This window comes from Aspergillus welwitschiae, assembly GCF_003344945.1.
Source record: "Aspergillus welwitschiae strain CBS 139.54b unplaced genomic scaffold BDQ94scaffold_98, whole genome shotgun sequence".
Classification (NCBI taxonomy): Eukaryota; Fungi; Ascomycota; class Eurotiomycetes; order Eurotiales; family Aspergillaceae; genus Aspergillus; species Aspergillus welwitschiae.
This window is the reverse complement of record NW_020798792.1, coordinates 1-15,443: the sequence shown is the minus strand read 5'-3', so window position 1 is coordinate 15,443 and position 15,443 is coordinate 1. Positions and strand designations below refer to the sequence as shown.

General features: G+C 50.5%; 8 protein-coding genes across 8 annotated transcripts; 5 read left to right on the top strand and 3 right to left on the bottom strand.

Annotated features, from left to right (window-relative positions):
* Positions 1-1,386: 1,386 nt before the first annotated feature.
* On the bottom strand, positions 1,387-2,462 carry BDQ94DRAFT_176259 (uncharacterized protein; the record flags this gene model as incomplete). The annotated part of the gene is made up of 3 exons (XM_026772652.1): positions 1,387-2,247; positions 2,303-2,374; positions 2,424-2,462. 3 exons carry the CDS (start codon positions 2,460-2,462, stop codon positions 1,387-1,389), a joined length of 972 nt encoding a protein of 323 aa, XP_026619652.1.
* Positions 2,423-3,291, top strand: BDQ94DRAFT_155220 (uncharacterized protein). The gene is made up of 2 exons (XM_026768433.1): positions 2,423-2,754; positions 2,823-3,291. The coding sequence occupies exon 2, from the start codon at positions 3,000-3,002 to the stop codon at positions 3,162-3,164; it is 165 nt and encodes a 54-aa protein (XP_026619651.1). The 5' UTR covers positions 2,423-2,754; positions 2,823-2,999; the 3' UTR covers positions 3,165-3,291.
* A 958-nt stretch (positions 3,292-4,249) lies between these two features.
* On the bottom strand, positions 4,250-4,927 carry BDQ94DRAFT_155217 (uncharacterized protein). The gene has a single exon (XM_026768432.1). It carries the CDS (start codon positions 4,702-4,704, stop codon positions 4,369-4,371), a length of 336 nt encoding a protein of 111 aa, XP_026619650.1. The 5' UTR covers positions 4,705-4,927; the 3' UTR covers positions 4,250-4,368.
* A 391-nt stretch (positions 4,928-5,318) lies between these two features.
* Positions 5,319-6,256, top strand: BDQ94DRAFT_155216 (uncharacterized protein). Its single transcript, XM_026768431.1, has 3 exons — positions 5,319-5,474; positions 5,513-5,566; positions 5,637-6,256. The coding sequence occupies exons 1-3, from the start codon at positions 5,409-5,411 to the stop codon at positions 6,084-6,086; spliced, it is 570 nt and encodes a 189-aa protein (XP_026619649.1). The 5' UTR covers positions 5,319-5,408; the 3' UTR covers positions 6,087-6,256.
* Positions 6,257-6,602: 346 nt separating this feature from the next.
* On the top strand, positions 6,603-7,571 carry BDQ94DRAFT_186487 (uncharacterized protein; the record flags this gene model as incomplete). Its single annotated transcript, XM_026775160.1, has 4 exons — positions 6,603-6,624; positions 6,715-6,817; positions 6,856-7,323; positions 7,406-7,571. 4 exons carry the CDS (start codon positions 6,603-6,605, stop codon positions 7,569-7,571), a joined length of 759 nt encoding a protein of 252 aa, XP_026619648.1.
* Positions 7,572-7,665: 94 nt separating this feature from the next.
* On the bottom strand, positions 7,666-9,737 carry BDQ94DRAFT_131865 (F-box protein). Its single transcript, XM_026763977.1, has one exon. It carries the CDS (start codon positions 9,358-9,360, stop codon positions 8,191-8,193), a length of 1,170 nt encoding a protein of 389 aa, XP_026619647.1. The 5' UTR covers positions 9,361-9,737; the 3' UTR covers positions 7,666-8,190.
* A 4,241-nt stretch (positions 9,738-13,978) lies between these two features.
* On the top strand, positions 13,979-15,073 carry BDQ94DRAFT_186485 (uncharacterized protein). The gene is made up of 2 exons (XM_026775159.1): positions 13,979-14,654; positions 14,724-15,073. The coding sequence occupies exons 1-2, from the start codon at positions 14,124-14,126 to the stop codon at positions 14,904-14,906; spliced, it is 714 nt and encodes a 237-aa protein (XP_026619646.1). The 5' UTR covers positions 13,979-14,123; the 3' UTR covers positions 14,907-15,073.
* On the top strand, positions 14,906-15,136 carry BDQ94DRAFT_155198 (uncharacterized protein). Its single transcript, XM_026768430.1, has one exon. The coding sequence runs from the start codon at positions 14,924-14,926 to the stop codon at positions 15,083-15,085; it is 162 nt and encodes a 53-aa protein (XP_026619645.1). The 5' UTR covers positions 14,906-14,923; the 3' UTR covers positions 15,086-15,136.
* Positions 15,137-15,443: the final 307 nt, after the last annotated feature.

Genomic DNA, 15,443 nt, shown 5'->3' with positions numbered 1-15,443 from the left:
GGTGAAGTGGGTCTTCACGTCCGTGAGTGGGACGCGAGGTGTCTGTCCCGGCCTCTCCCCCTGCTGGCAACAACCTCAGCCAATGTGATCGGCATGTCCTTGTGTGACATGGGAGCTGAATCGCAGTTACCGCTGCCTTGCGACGCACAAGTTCGTGCGTGGGGACCAGTCCATTTACCATTTATCTTCTCAAACCCATTTTCAGCTTAGTGCCGTGGGAAGGGTGCATTGCGTGAAATCTTTGTTTTCCCCGATACAACACTATCCCATGCAGTCACAGTCGCGCTGGCCGTCTCCCCGCCCCCTTTAGGGTTACCAGATAAGGTGGGAATGGGAGGCCTTTATGCCACGCAACGCCATGATAACGCCCATAGCTCTCAACGCCAAGTTATCTGGAGCACTTTGTGTGTCTGCATCCGGTTTTGGAACCAGTACTGCAGCATGGTGGTTCCTACGGAAGGGTCTCGGTAGGCTGGGGCTGAGCCAGTGGAGTCTTTAGATCTGCTCGATTTTCTTTGTCTTGCTGTATAGTTTTCTGGGCTTTTCAAACGGAGTTGTTTTGTCTTACTCTCTTTCTTTCAATCTCTCTCTGGCCCCCTTTCTTTTCCCCGCCGTAGTCTATTTGCTTCAGCGAATGTTTACTCTTTCAGAGTTGCTTGTCGTAGCTATCTTGTCGTTCTTCTCCTTCCCAAACCTTGAGGAATATCGTGCTACATGATGGCCCTTTTTCGGTCCAAGATGGCACGGATGTCCAACCTAGCTTCATCCTCTGTTCATCAGCCATGTCTTCAACACCCGAGTAGACCTTATTAGGCAGTCCCATTTTTACACAACGGTATACCAACTGAATCGCTAAGACGAAGCAAGCAATTGCCGCTTCCTGCGACTTTTGAACCATGAAAATATCGCGGGCAAGGCTCAACCAGTAACCAGCAGGTACTGGTTCCTCCACATCCATCCACTTCACTCACCAGCAGGTAATCCAACATATTCGGACCCACGGACGGCTCCCGTTGATACGCCTTGATCCTGGATATCCCACTGCGGTGCTATCTTCTTTCCTTGATACAGTGGTCGAGTGACGTATTCCCCAATCCTGAGGCAACTAGCGCAGTGCTTCTGCGCTCGTTCATACGGTCTGCTTGGGGTTAGATTTCCACAAACAAGTAATTATTAGATTCGTCAACCATTATCAATAAGCGGGAGCGGTGTAGGCACTCCCTCAGTCCTCTAAGCTCCGCGCATCTCCCTATCTAAGCTTCAGGAGTGTCTTTGTATCGCCGTCAACTTGCATGCAAAGTACTTCTCTGTCGCCTCCCCGATCGGCTGGTCAGCGCCCGTCAACTCTCGGGGTAGAGTCTGGACGAAACCCCTCTTGGACGTAGCCTATGCGGGAAAGCTATCCAATCTGAATATCTGCTCAATCACTTCGGGCTCTGAATCCTTGTTCTCTAGGCCGGTGGCAATGTCGTCCACATTGATCGCAATGCTGGTTGACGTTGGGGTACTGGAAACAAATAGTCCTGCGGGAACCTCGCTCTCATCAAGATGATCATGCAGATCAGGTGTGACAGGCACCAGCCCATTCAAGCTGTGGTAAAGGTCATTGCTTGGGGTTGCAATGGGAGCCCCTAGACCTGCGGGCGAGTCAGGACAGGCCATTGGAACTAACTCAGCTAACCATGCCTCCCAGAACTCAGTCGACGTATATGGTTGTAAGTCCATGCTCGTACTGATATCCAATTGAGGAGTCAACTGTGATAGCAGCGAAGAATCATCTCCTGGCGTAAGTGAGTGCAGACCCGAGTCTTCCATAGTGTCAACCATTGCCATCGATGTCTCGAAACCCTGAGATTGAGAGATTTGGGGCGCCAATCCCATATCATTATTTAACATGTCCCCATAGAAGTCTTCTGGAAAGATAGCGGCAAGGTCGCTAGGTGAAACAGCCATGTTCAGGAAATCTGTCTCTACTTGACCCGTCAGAAGACCATCCACTCGATCTAGAGGGCTTTTTGCGCGTGCGGTCGTGCGCTCCGCGCCATCTCTCTCTACATATAATGAATAAGGGGGCGACGGCACATCAACGCTATTGCATGTAGGCGAGGGCTCCGAGCGGGATGGCAGCAACTCGTCGTCGTCACCGGGGCGAAGTTGGTTCGAGACATAACGGATAACTTGGCGAAGTTCGGTCGAATCATGCCCTTCTTGTGCCGACAACGGCCAAACCACGTTAATCAACTCGAGCTAGAGAACGTTTAGTCTGGGAATTGATCTAATATCATGAAGAATCATCTGTTACCACAGATCCGGTCACACTTTCCCGACTTCCCTGGTTATTATGCAATTCATCCAGAGCTCGGTTGAAAGCCCCCTGCGATGAACTTAGTGATATTCACAACATCCAGTGTAGCTGTAGTCACCGTTTTGTCCTCGATTTCTCGCTTCAGTTCAGCCTGCATTGTCTCTTGATTTGCTAAAGTCGGGCCTCAAGAAGGGGGTTCCAGTACGAGATGTCTCCAAGCTCAGTGAGGAACAAGCCGTCACTGAACAGACGGAATGGTGAAGCCGGGGAAAACATCTTCCTACACGGTCGTTGACCCGGAGATACGGTTCATCTCACAATGCGTGAGGACCCCTGTCAAAGCAACCCATTAGTGCAGACCTGTTCATCGGTACTTTCCCCTATCGCACAGGGGTTTGACGGTTCTGACTCAAATGCTCCCTCCCACGAGAGTCAAAGGTAGACAGGGTCTTGTTCGATTAACGTGTCAACTATTTGCAGTGATTTCTGACAGTCCAGCGGTTCTATATGAACTAACCGTAGAGTTGAGGTGAGCCGAGACGGTCCCAACGTGATCTGGCCTTACTACGTGCGGCCGTCAGTCTAATCCTTGTAACTGTCCAGTAAAAGTGAGCCCATATTAATTCGAGACCGATATGTCTGGCTGTTGCGACCCATCAGACACATCGGATCCTACTGGAGTGACTGTCTTCGCATGTCTGGGCCCGTCAGAGCGATATTTTGGACTATCACAATCACACTCAAGCTGTGTCTGACTCAATGCAACTGTAGGGCCAATCTAGACTTCTCGTCACGTGTTGTCTGGGGCAAGGATGAACTTCCCGGACTGGTTCAGGTTCATCTTTTCTTGCTAGTATAGAGATGAGTCGGATCGCTTTAACAGGCGGAGGCTAAGATCAGCCCGTAGGCACGCACTTTCAAAGCAACCTGCCTGCCAAAACGAGGAAGAGGTTTTGACCGGGTGATGTGGGTCTCTCCAATCAGAGATCAAACATTCTGGGTAGCATTTAAACCAGGAGATCTAGGCCCACCCACTTCCGGAACCTCCATCGGAGGACCCACAGTAATAAAAAGGCGGAACAGGGGTTCGAGGAAAAGAAGCGTTGCGCTCGGCGATCAATGCAGTTGCTGTTGTATTTTCTATCTATTCTACCGTACACGAGTTGCAGGATCGGAATTGTTACGATGATTTATGTTGACTGAAGATGATAGGTTCATCCTCCATGAGTGCGCAGAGACGTTGCCGCCCTGCAAACTGAGTTCAAGTAGCCAAGGTATGTCCGGAATTTGCATTAGCTTCTCTATAGTTCCTTGTATTCCATGCTTTGTATTTCGTGCGTGGTGGTAGTTAATCACAGTAATCCAGGGCATCATAGAATCGGTCACATGTCGGCTGACGGGGTGGCGGTGAAGACCGTAACGTATACCACGATCGCGCGGCCCTCACGGTCGAGCGGTCCACCAATAATGCCATACAAAAGGCACTCTTTTTTGAACTAGAATGTTTCAACCACTAGAAGAGTTTAAGACTTCATAATGAATTTACAGATTACAAACATAATACGATTGATTTTAATATTTTTCTTCATAGATTTATCGCTGCTTACAATAGCTGGTAATACATAATACATGTTTTACATGCATTTTAATATATTCGATATATTTGATATACAGAAGGTGTTTATAATATTTAGGAGTATATTCTGTGCCTGAGTAATGAGGCAGCCAAGCAAGACCTGGGCAACTCCGGAATATGGGAACCGGGAGCCCGGTGGCTCGCAAACGGGGCAAATCATCCGACGAGACTACCGATCTAGCTCTCGTGGTGAGTTTTGTTGTAACAAGTGTAAGTAAGGTTGAGTTGTATTCGGCTGACGCAGAAATCCCTGCTTGCGCTTGCTGATGCTAGCTGGTCAGTTTATTACACACAAAATGCCCGTCACTCGGACGGCTTCTCGCCGCGCATCGGTTTTAACCCGGATTCCCAATTCTGCTTTGACTTAGGCGCAGCCTGATTCGGCGCCATGCTGAGGAATCGACCAGGCTGGGTGTGACATGCGTCTTCAAGCATATGATGGTCGCCTTCTGAGGTCCCTGGTCGCGGTCAATGGGAGATCCAGTGGGGGATTGGGTAAACTGCCGACCAGGGGTAGGGCATTGAGATGGGTGGAAAAAGAGGGGTAAAAAGAAAGGGGGCAGGAAGGGAGATGAGGTAAAGAGGCACCGAATGATGAAAATAGGGTTACTGTAAAGGATAGCGAGAGACTACCGGTAAAGAATGATGAAAAAATCGCCGGGTAAGCACGGTCAAGTAATTTGCGATACCGTCTTCTCCGGGCGATCTGTGCGGGCATTAATCTGTTCGAAAACGTGAGATTGCCCGGGCAGGTGCGCGTCATTTGATCTCCCTCTAGTCGGCCCCCTCTAGTCTAGTTGATCGTTGTGGCCTTGGGTCAGCAACATTTGCTGGGGCCGGCTCGGCAAGGCCCGGATCTAGTCCTTTTCGGGAAGTTATTTCAGGGGTTCAACTTGATGTCCGCCTGGGGAAACCGAATGAGCACCGAAGGAATATTTATGTCCTCGGGTTTCGACCTCTGGGCTTAGGGCATGAAGCAGAGAGGCAAACACTTGGATATACTGGAGATTGTATATGATATTACCCTAGATTTTAAGCCTTGTCGCTCGTGACTCATATTTATGCCTATCAATAATCTTCTGTACATGAACCGTCAGATATATATATCCGGGATATATACAAGCACTATCAACTCGAGAGCGTTGAGTGAAATTGACTTTATGACCATCCAGGAGACATGAACGTATTAACAGAGCTGCCAATATCGGACAAAATCAAGCTACTCCATGAGCTGAGTTAATGATGTAGTAGAGGGGAGAAATTGATCATGTGCCAAAATAACCAATGGGCGGTTAGCCCTAACCTGCTTTGGCTAACCTTGTTGCTTAAAACCCACCTTCCATAGCCAATGGCGCTCACTCCCTCTTGCCAGGCTTGCTCGCAGGCATTTAAATTTATCCAGCTAGTTCTTCCTTCAGCACGGTACATGCGCAGTTGTTTCTCTACGAGTTCTGTTGTCATCGGGAAATGCCAAAGTCAGAACCGCGGGCGGGCATCCGCGCAAGCACCCGGAAGATCGAGAGTCGCAGTACAGTACCGCTTCCGACCCACGATCCATCCAAAGACTGGAGCCCGTAATGCGTTCTCCCCAGCAGCCTCTGCGGTCCCGTCGACGCCCATCCACGGTAAGCCTTCACGTACGGTTGCTGGTCCCGGATCGTTCCGCTGACTCCACGTACCTACTAGCTGGTATAGGTACCTGGCTCTGGTTCACGAGACCCTCCTTCTGCCCCATCGTTGGAGAACCACGAGGCATGTTTGGCTACCGTCGAAACCCTGGAGCAGGAATTTGAAGCGTTGGAGAGGGACAAGAAGACCCTGTCGGAGCGCCTTCGAGTCGTCGAGAGTGAGAAGCAGAAGCTGGTGAACGACCAGCATCGGTGGAAACAACAGCTTTCCGAGCGACAGGATACTCAACAATTGGTGCTTGAAATGCAGCATACCGTCACGAATTGGCACCAGCGGCTTTGGAGCCCTGCTGGTTTACCGGAAAATGCGGACCCTGCCGCCTTGAGAACTGCTCTACTGGCAACGACAGCGGCGCCGGATATGTGGACTATACAGGAGGACGGAGGGGTTTCATTTGACAACGACCATGACATTGCACCCGGCGCTGATGACTTTACGCAGCTTCTTCAATTCTAATTTCTCTGCCGTAGTAATCGATATTCTTTCTGGGGCGAATGCGCACACGTATACCGATCAATGATGGCGGTGCCTATCGTGGCAAGCAATGCATATTGACGCTCGCTGGAAGCGGCTTAGGAACGTCTGATGTATAAAATTGCCTCCTGGGTGTGCAGATAGACTGGGTGATGCTGGGGTGGGTAAACTGTCTCTTGTATAGCGGGCAGGCCTGCTCCACGGACAAACAATCGCGCTCGGCAGCAGTACTCGACACCTATTAACGATCTTGTCCGCCTATCAGCAAACGGAGCATGGGCCAGTTTTCACGCGGTCGGATCCAGGAAAAGAATAACCAACGAACGTCTAACGTCCGAGCCCGATAAATGAGGGGTCCTCGGAGGTGCCAATGAAGGAAGACTCGTCCTAGTCGGTCTTCTGCGTGACTGCACGCATACACTCAATCCAAATCTCACACCTTTTCCCCGGGCACCCCCGTATCCTCTAAATAAAAGTTGCATAAATTATACCAACCCAATGGATAAAGGGCATCACCGTCGTAGCAGCTAGCACTGATGAATCTTGAGGACGCGCGGACACCCCAACCACCAGCGAACACGAGGCTTGGAAGAGGCTGAGGAAAGGGAAGAGGAGCTGCGAAGAAACAGAAGAGGGATAGCACTGCGCGACGATGCAATCGGCGCGCTGACCAATTTTGCGTGCACCTTGCAGCAGAAACAGCAAATACTCGTGTATGCAGTGGAGTAAGAGTTCAAAGCGCCGCACAAAGTGACGATCCCCGAATTGGTGGCGAATATCTCGACGTGTTGAGAGACATTTCCGAAAATTTCCGTCAAGACCCGTGGGCGTCTGTGTCAACTCGGGCGCAGCTCACTCGTCCGCTGAAGGCAGTGTCAGTGATCAAGAATCGCATACGCTATCTACTTCTGCCGCACCCGCGTCGCGCAACCGATCGAGCCGCGGCATCGGCAACAACCGCCCGTCAACCATGGGAGGCGAAAGGACACGAGCCGGCCGAGACCATAAAGAGACTTCTCGGAAAGACCGACATTCTACGCGACCATACTGCACCATTGCCTGCATCCGCGGCTTGGTCAACCGAGGACCTCTGGATTAAACATGCTCCAGCTGGAAACCTCACGGTGGTCAGTGACACGCCATCGGACCGCAGGAGTTCACACGCCAGCTGCGTCGTCAACTTGCCTGAGATTGAGATCTCGGATTCGAACAGCTGCACGTGTGTGGTCGGACAGGGTATCTCATCAAAGCCACTCTCATTTCCCGCACATAGTCTGATCATAAATGCTACGACTGTGAAGAACCAGCATCGCCTTCAAGCGAAAGTGGGCATTTACCACCGGCTTAGGAACTTACAGGGACAACACATCCCTGTCTGTGGACTCTAAGCCTCGCGTTGCATATTGGTACCACGGAAAATTAATGGCGCAGATGATGATTTTGGGATGGTCCGGGACGCGGTTTTAGCATGTCCTCCATGACGGGGACTCCTGCTTCTTTCATCAAGAGCGCGACAAAGCTCTGACCGTGCTCCAACGGCGCGGACTTATTCGCTGAGACAGTGAACGGTGCAATATGCTACGGGAGGACCTGATTGGCCATCTAGTTGCCAGAGACCTGGAGAATGTGAAATGGTGGAAGCGCCTTTGGGCCCTTGATTACATTTCGGACAGTAAGCGGCGTACTCACTGCGTCGGAGCGACGAAATATAAGCCCGGCTTCGAAAAGGTGGAAAATAAACAATATGGCAGGATCTCAAGCTTGTGACAATTGATTTGGAAACGTTGCAAAGCATGCCGCCACAAGACGTCGTGGTCTTTATCTTAGACCGCTTACTAAATACGCATTTTGCAACACGAATCGTACATGTTGCAAGAGCCCGACTGCACGGCAGGCTTGAGCGGCGGAACTGTTACATGACTTTCTAGGTAAGCTGCTAGAGATACATACTTCCCATCAACCAGCCCCCGTCGACCGAAATCCTTCGAAAATCATATATTCGATTTCGCGGTTAGCTCCGAGTATTTGTAGCTCACGTGGTTGGCATCCGCCTCCACAAGAGCATGTCCAGTCACCCAACAGTGGCTCAGATCATCTTCCCCAACATTAGTGCTCCGATGAGATTATCCAAAGTTTCTTTCCCTCCTTGGATGCTAATAGAATCCCATAACTGCTTGCCACCGAACATAATGATACGATCACTGGCTTCACAGTCCGTGATCTCAAGGCGGTCTAAACAAAGTTCATCCCGAATGGTCTTAAGTAATGATTTCCAGGACTCTAGAGTTGGAAGTTCGATTAATTCCAGATACACGTCGCGCAAAGTCATTTTATGGGCAAGAAGTAGCCTAGCTAAATGGTCTTCCGTACTACTGACCGTGTCGATCTCCAAGACGCGGAGATTCTTGAGGCAAATGCCTTCGCTTAGCGCCTTAAGATCCCCTGTTCGAATACGAGAATCAAACCCTAGACGTAGCACTTCAAGCCCGGAAAACTGCACGATAAATCGTACTAGATGCCTTGCCCAGGGTAACGCACTTTCCCTCTCTGGTGGGCCAACTGTGATACGTAAGGTTGTGAGTGTCAAAGTAATAGGACTCATAGTGAGGCAGAAATCCGGAAGCTGTAGCATTCCTGGGTCCACTGGAACTCTAGACAACCCCACATTGAGTTCAAACCGCTGCAGTGGGACACAACCTGCAGCAACAGCAGCGAAGATGACATGAATAGCGCGAGCAAAGAATTTCCGGCTTTCTGAACTGTCCAATGTGGAGTTTGGTTCAACACCGGTCAATTTCTCGAGAGAACGAGCCCCCCAAGGGCGGTGGTTAATATCATCCTCGATGAATATTGTCCTGCAGTTTGTTGCCTTGGAAAGGGCTTGTGCGAGACATGCAGTATCGTAGCCTGATGCTGCCAGATGGTCCTGCTCGGCTAAATGTTGTTCATAGCTGATTTTATCCACCGCAGCGGCTTCTTTATTCCGGGGATTGGCTAGGTGATGTGCTGTAAGGTGATCAGGGTGGATCACGAGAACACGCAATGCACTGCCAAAAGCAGGGTGGGTAGCCACATTTCGAAGGGTCTCAAGGCTATGTCGGCTTAATATGTGGCGTCGCGTCTCAAAAAATTTCAAAGTGAAATCCTGGAATGACCTTGCTCGGAGACTTCTGTTGGCAAGGCGAAAATTGAGAAAATCCCTACTTTCCAATTTTCTCACAATCATGCCCACAATCTCTGTCGGAAGTTTATCCATATATTGGCTGGATTATAGCAGGTGCTCACTATTATTAAGCTTTACGGTGGTTTGACGGAAACTAGTCAACAGGCTGTTGCATGGTTGGGATAACGAGAGTTGTGGAGGCGATGCAGAGCAGGACTGCTTTTGGACGCGGCTGACCTGGCTCCCAAGACAGATGGGACGCAGATCGCCGCTTGTTTTTCCTGGGGAGTGGCGGCTCGTACACTGTTTATACGATCCGTGATGGAGGATCTAAGAACACCGAAGCCCTCTCTCAATGATGGGTTCTTCGGTGTATGAAGAGTTGCGTTGGGCTCGATGAGATAGAAATTAGAACCTTCAAAGCGTACAGGGACTTTTTGTTACAGTATTTTATGGTCACATGACTCGGGATTTGGGGGACAAATAGATGTACGGTTGTGGCGTTGAATACGCGGCCTGCTGCCTGGGTGAATTGTTACCTGGATTCACGTGAGCGGCTAGTGTACAGTAGACCCCGCCAAATCGCGGTCTCGAACCCAACCCAAAAGATAAACAACGGTAATACATACATCAATTACATTAAGATACCTCTTAAAAAGATCCAACATTTCACATGAATTTCCGTAATATATGAGGTCTTGGTGTTAAAGTGAGAATAGACTGGATTCTAGTTTAACTTGACTTAACATTAAGGAGAGTTGTCTTTTACATGGGCGGGATAGCACATATATATGTCTGGTCCCATCCCTGCCATAAGGTTCAGCCACCATGATACTCATCACAGCCACCGTGATATTCAACAGAACCCATGGGCGGGTTGGGGACCCCCGAAACCCAGCCTGGGTAACCCGTGGGCGGGTTCAAAAAATGAAAACCCAACCCAACCCGCGTTTTGGCGAGGTCTACTATCCAGTTAATATGTGTGTCTTGCATAAATCTGACAGGCTACCAGAGGTAGCCTGATCAGGACATGCAGTGAGGCTAAACAAGGCAACACTACAGCTATAAATAGCTGTACTTACTCCCATCGATAGTGAAAATATGATCACACTTGTACCTCAGTTCAGGTTTCCAATTTAGGCGAGGGGTCAGCGTATGAATCATCATCATCATCATCATCACTGTATCACTGCGGATATGAACGGGCAACGACAGGCCGATTTGGGAGGGAGGACTAGGGAGAAGGTCGTTTGAAGAGAGAAATCCGGATATCAAACACTCGTCATTGAAGGAGATTGGCGTTGAATGCTCGGTTTTGTGGCACGACGTTGGTGCGCGTGCTTCATAAAGGTAGGTTGACAGCGACGTCATTAGCCTCTTCCTATTAGCTTGTGCTCTATAGCTAATGAGACAGACGGCTCTGACGTAGCTGAAACTCTGTCAGAAAGTAATGGGTCAGCGAATGAAAGAATGTACGGCCTTATACAGTGGAAGTCACCTTATCGGGTAGGCGAAGGGCCAGACACTTATGCATCACCTGCATGCCCTCGGCAAACACACAGAGTGTTTAGAAGAGACGGGCAGATAAGACTGAGAGGGTCCATCGATCATGAGTGATCGACGGCGCCTAATAGCTTAAACAACCAGGAAAGGGACAGCCTACCGAACTAATAAAAAAAATATAAACAGTTCCCGGTAGACTCCTGAACCATTGCCACTATCAACAACACGCCAACCCCTAATGAACATGTGTCCAACCAAGTTGATGGGCAAGTTTATAATTGATGTATTCACCAATGCGAGAAGACCCGTCCGAGTACACTGGCTCCACCTTCAATTTTTCCATGTCCTGAATAACTCGATCGATATGTTCACCTGCTGCACTAAGATGAAGAATGCGTGCGATAGCACGATGTATTTCCAAAAGCTGACGAAGAGGCGGCTCGATGTTTCGGTCGGGAGTGATGAAGAGCTCGCGGGTAACAGGGAGATTGTAGGCTCGCCAGATGCGTTTAGTCTTCACGAAGTCAATCCTGTATGTGTGCTCTTGGTTCTGGACCGGTTCAAATGCAACTTCAAAATTACCAAACAAGCGGTGAAGATCATGAGTCAAAGTGAGTGCGTTCATTGGTCGGTCAATATCAGTTCCCTCGATCAAGTGGAAAGCTGTAGGGTTGAACATTTTGAGGATTTTGTGGGCGATATGCTTTCGCTCGGTCTAGAAAAAGTATGTCAGCAAAAGATCATATGTATAACAGTAACATACCAGTTTCGGCTCTCCTTCAATGTTGCTAAGAGACATGAGAGAATGAGGAATGATATGCGCCACTTCTAGGAGCGCCATATCGCTGCTTTCTGGCAGTAAAGAATTCCCCTCATCATCCGTCAGTTGGTCCCCATGGATGTTGTACCGTGCTTCACCCTCCAGAGCGTCGAATTTTCGGGTTATAACGCATCGATGTCGGTCACGCACAAGGCAGAGATGCCGCAAATTAGAGACACGTTGCGGGGTGCCAATAGCTGGTTCTGACGACATAAGTCGAGAAACAGATGCTGGCGTAGGTTGAGGAGTCTTTGTGGCCAATGCTTTGACTAGGAAGAGTAAGTATCCCATTGTGCAGGTACGCGTGAGTGACATACGTGGTAGAAAGAAATTATCTATTAGATACATGGCAAACTTAACCAAACTGTGGCCAAGCGCATGTCGTTCTTCATTCGTCCATCTCTGAAAATTTCGCATGTTCGAAAGGGTCTCAGCCAGGCAAATTTTCTTTTGCTCGTCCTCTGAAATTCCAAGTCGATCACGCTCAATGAATGTGAAAAATAAGAGAAGAAACTCATCTTTAACAGAAATCTCTTCCTTCGTGAGGCGTACAAGGGTGATCGGCTTGTATTCCTTGGTCGATTCCTGCAGAGGCTCGAAATAATGAATGATGGTGTTAAAGAGCTCAATTGCTTTGCCATGCTCTTCTGCCGTCAAGTGTTGCGGTTCAGGAACGATTACCGATTCCAGTGATGTACGGTGCCGGCGATGAGGAACAGCCATTATAACCGGATATTATCGCGAATCCTTCAAATCTTGAGTTTATGCGTGAATTTGGCTTATGGGCGAAGAAGATCGTAATGATTTCGTGTTTTATCCGAGACATCGAGGAGAGATAGCGGTTCTTATGATGGCCCAAAGGTATTTGTCTCGGGTGCGTTGAGGAATGGCACTTCGGATTACGGATTACGGATAAACTCATACCCCGTACCAGCCAATCATAACCGATGGCTATGCGGGTACTGCTGCGATTCATAGTGTCCGCTGATATGAGGGCATGGCTCCACTCAGACGTAAAGTCTGGGGCTCCCCATGCTCTGCTAGCTTCCATGTACCCAATGACCTCAGTGCTCTGCCTCGTCTATTTTCTCTTTGTGTACGGCTCCGAATTGCCCAAGGAGCCCCGTTCGTAGCATGAATTTGGCTGCTTGCATTGCAAGCTTCGGCGTGTTCAGGATTGCTCTTAAGTCCCCTTCTCCTTCGGGCCTCCACTGCGTCTCCCGAACATTTCCTCCCGTAGGGATTGGAAGTTAGGGCAGGCGAGGAGTACATGACGTACAGTCTCTGTGGCTTTCCCACATCTACAGTCTTCGTCTAGTATATCTGGTACTCCTCGTTGATATAGGTAGTGCCTCGGCCCGATTTTCCCCGTGCGCATCTGTACGATTGCCGTGCCGTGCTCAGTGCCAGGTGAAGGCCCTGGTGTACCCTCAGGGCTTTCTTTGTTGGGACCGGCGTCAGCTCATGCACTTCTCGACTATGGGGGCTGGATAGCCAGTCCCGTTCCCATCCAGTATTCCCTTTATCTTTATCTTGATGGTCGATCTGGAGGTCCTCAAGGTATCCCGGTCTAGGCGCAGTTGCGTCGGACATAACTTCTGTTACTCTACCGCGGTGTCCTCGGACCTGTCGCCAACCCGTCGCCTCTTTTGCTGCCTTGTCTGCCTGCACGTTGCCTTCAATACCTCGGTGTGCGGGTATCCATCGAAGACGAACTTCGAAGCCACCATCGCTTGCTTTATTCAGGGCCAAGAGGATGGCCTCCAGGATATATTGTCCTGACTGCCTGCCCGGATTTCGCACTGCTTGCAGCGCTACTTGGGTGTCAGTGAATCACCACGTGATGTATGTGGTGGTGGAGAGTGACCACTAAAGCGAGTAGGATCCCTTGTAGTTCCGCTGCGAACACCGTGCTCTCCGATTTGCGCCCCATGTACGTTGAGCGGGTTACTTGGGGTCGTAGGCACACTGCCGCTGCCCCTACTTTGCCGTTTATGCCACTGCAATCTGTGTATATCGCCGTTGGATGTGGCGAACTGCCCAGTATTTTGTTGTGTTGCTCTATTGCTGCCTCAGCATCCCGGTCAATTGTTACGTCTGGCGGGATCCAGGTCGGTTCGACGATGATGAAAAAGTGAACTTTCATAAGCCACCATGGTAAAAAGGCCGTCAAAATCTAAACCTGTCGGACAGAAGCAGAAGCTCGCTAAATACCCATTTAATGCTCCTACAGATTATCTTCGGCAATCGGCACACCCCAAATTTCTGATCCCTGGGCATCGGATTGGAAGCGCGGATAGGACCCAGCGTTTTTCGGATTTAACCGCATGGTTTCGCGGGCAAATAAGCGGGTGTCTGTCATTTACTTGACCGTTTCACCATCTTCAACTACAATAGGAGGGGCGCGGAGGCCAACCATCAATAATGAAAGTACGTAACATCCAGCTGTACCGGTGGACCGAAGCCGACGCCGTGAGTGTTTATATACGACATCTCCCATCTGCCAGAGCCGGCTTTCGCTCCTCCAGATACAATGTTTCCAATTCTCTCAGACCTGTATAAACAAACCACCCAAATCCAATACGTTGACTCGTACGGAATATGGATTGCTATTTTGCTGGGCGTCTGGCTGATCGCGCGGCTGGCGCACCGGCTTGGTCGATGGACTGTCCAACGCCCGATCGCGGTCTCCCTTGGGTGGCGCATCGGCTATGAGTTGCCGTGGCTCGCCCCGACCATTGACATATCCACCGCATTCGAGGTCATTTTGGTCGGGGTGCTCCTGGGCGCCAACATTGTCCTCCTACTCGTGTCCGCCCATGGCTGGGCCGACGTCCAGCAACGTGCGGCGAAGCTCGCCGTCCTGAACCTATTGCCGCTCGGTACGGGCCTGACCTTTGGCCTCCCGGTCCATCTGCTCGGAATCAGCCGCTCTGCCGTTGCGTGGTGGCATCGCTGGTTTGGGCGGGTGATGGCCGCCCATTCCCTTCTTCATGGAGCCATTGCCATCGCCAGAGCGGATAACCCGATCCCCTCGATGAGGCATGACTGGGTTCCCTTGCTGGTCAGTCACCACGCCGCCCCTCCATGATGATGACTGTAACCCGAGAGGGATACCACTAACCAGGGTTAGGCAGCTGCTGCCATTTTGATGATGGTCCCTGTGACCTTGCATGTGGTCGTCCGACGTCACTGTCAGGTCGCCATGAGAATCCACTACCTTCTGGCGGTCACAGCAATGGTGGCCCTGGCGTATCATTCGTGGGATCGAGGGTCAGACTCCCGCTGGCAAGTGGTTGGGGCTGGGGCCCTATAGATCGAGTGAGTCCAAACATGCCTTGTAAGACGAGACACTTGTCTTTACGCGCAACCGATCCCATGTATGGCAGCGGCATCCATCGGTGCGTCTCAGCTTCTCTCTCCAGCCCGATGTCTGGACATTCAGCTTGGACAATCACGGGTCTTGTGGTCTCTCGTCCATCTGTTGGTTCGTAGTTCAGTCGGTTGTGAAGTTCAGCCACGCTGCTCCATGAGCACTCTTAAACGAGCACATCCGGTGCGCCACCGCAACAGATGCCCGGGCTGGATAACCCCACGGGGTCCTGCGAATGCTGACTATGGCAGGTCGGACAGCCACGTGCACAGAGTCCACACCATAACTACTTGACACTGCTTTGTTCTGGTACGCTGTTGCGCGTAGCGTTGCACTAGCAATAGTCTGCGTGCGGTGAGCAGCTCTGGAGCAGGCGATGGTGCACGCACAAGGAAAACCCAACCGGGGCTCTGTCGGGTCGCTGTCGGCGTGTGCCTGACTGGGTTCGAATTGCCAACCAGACTGACGTTCGGCCGGTTC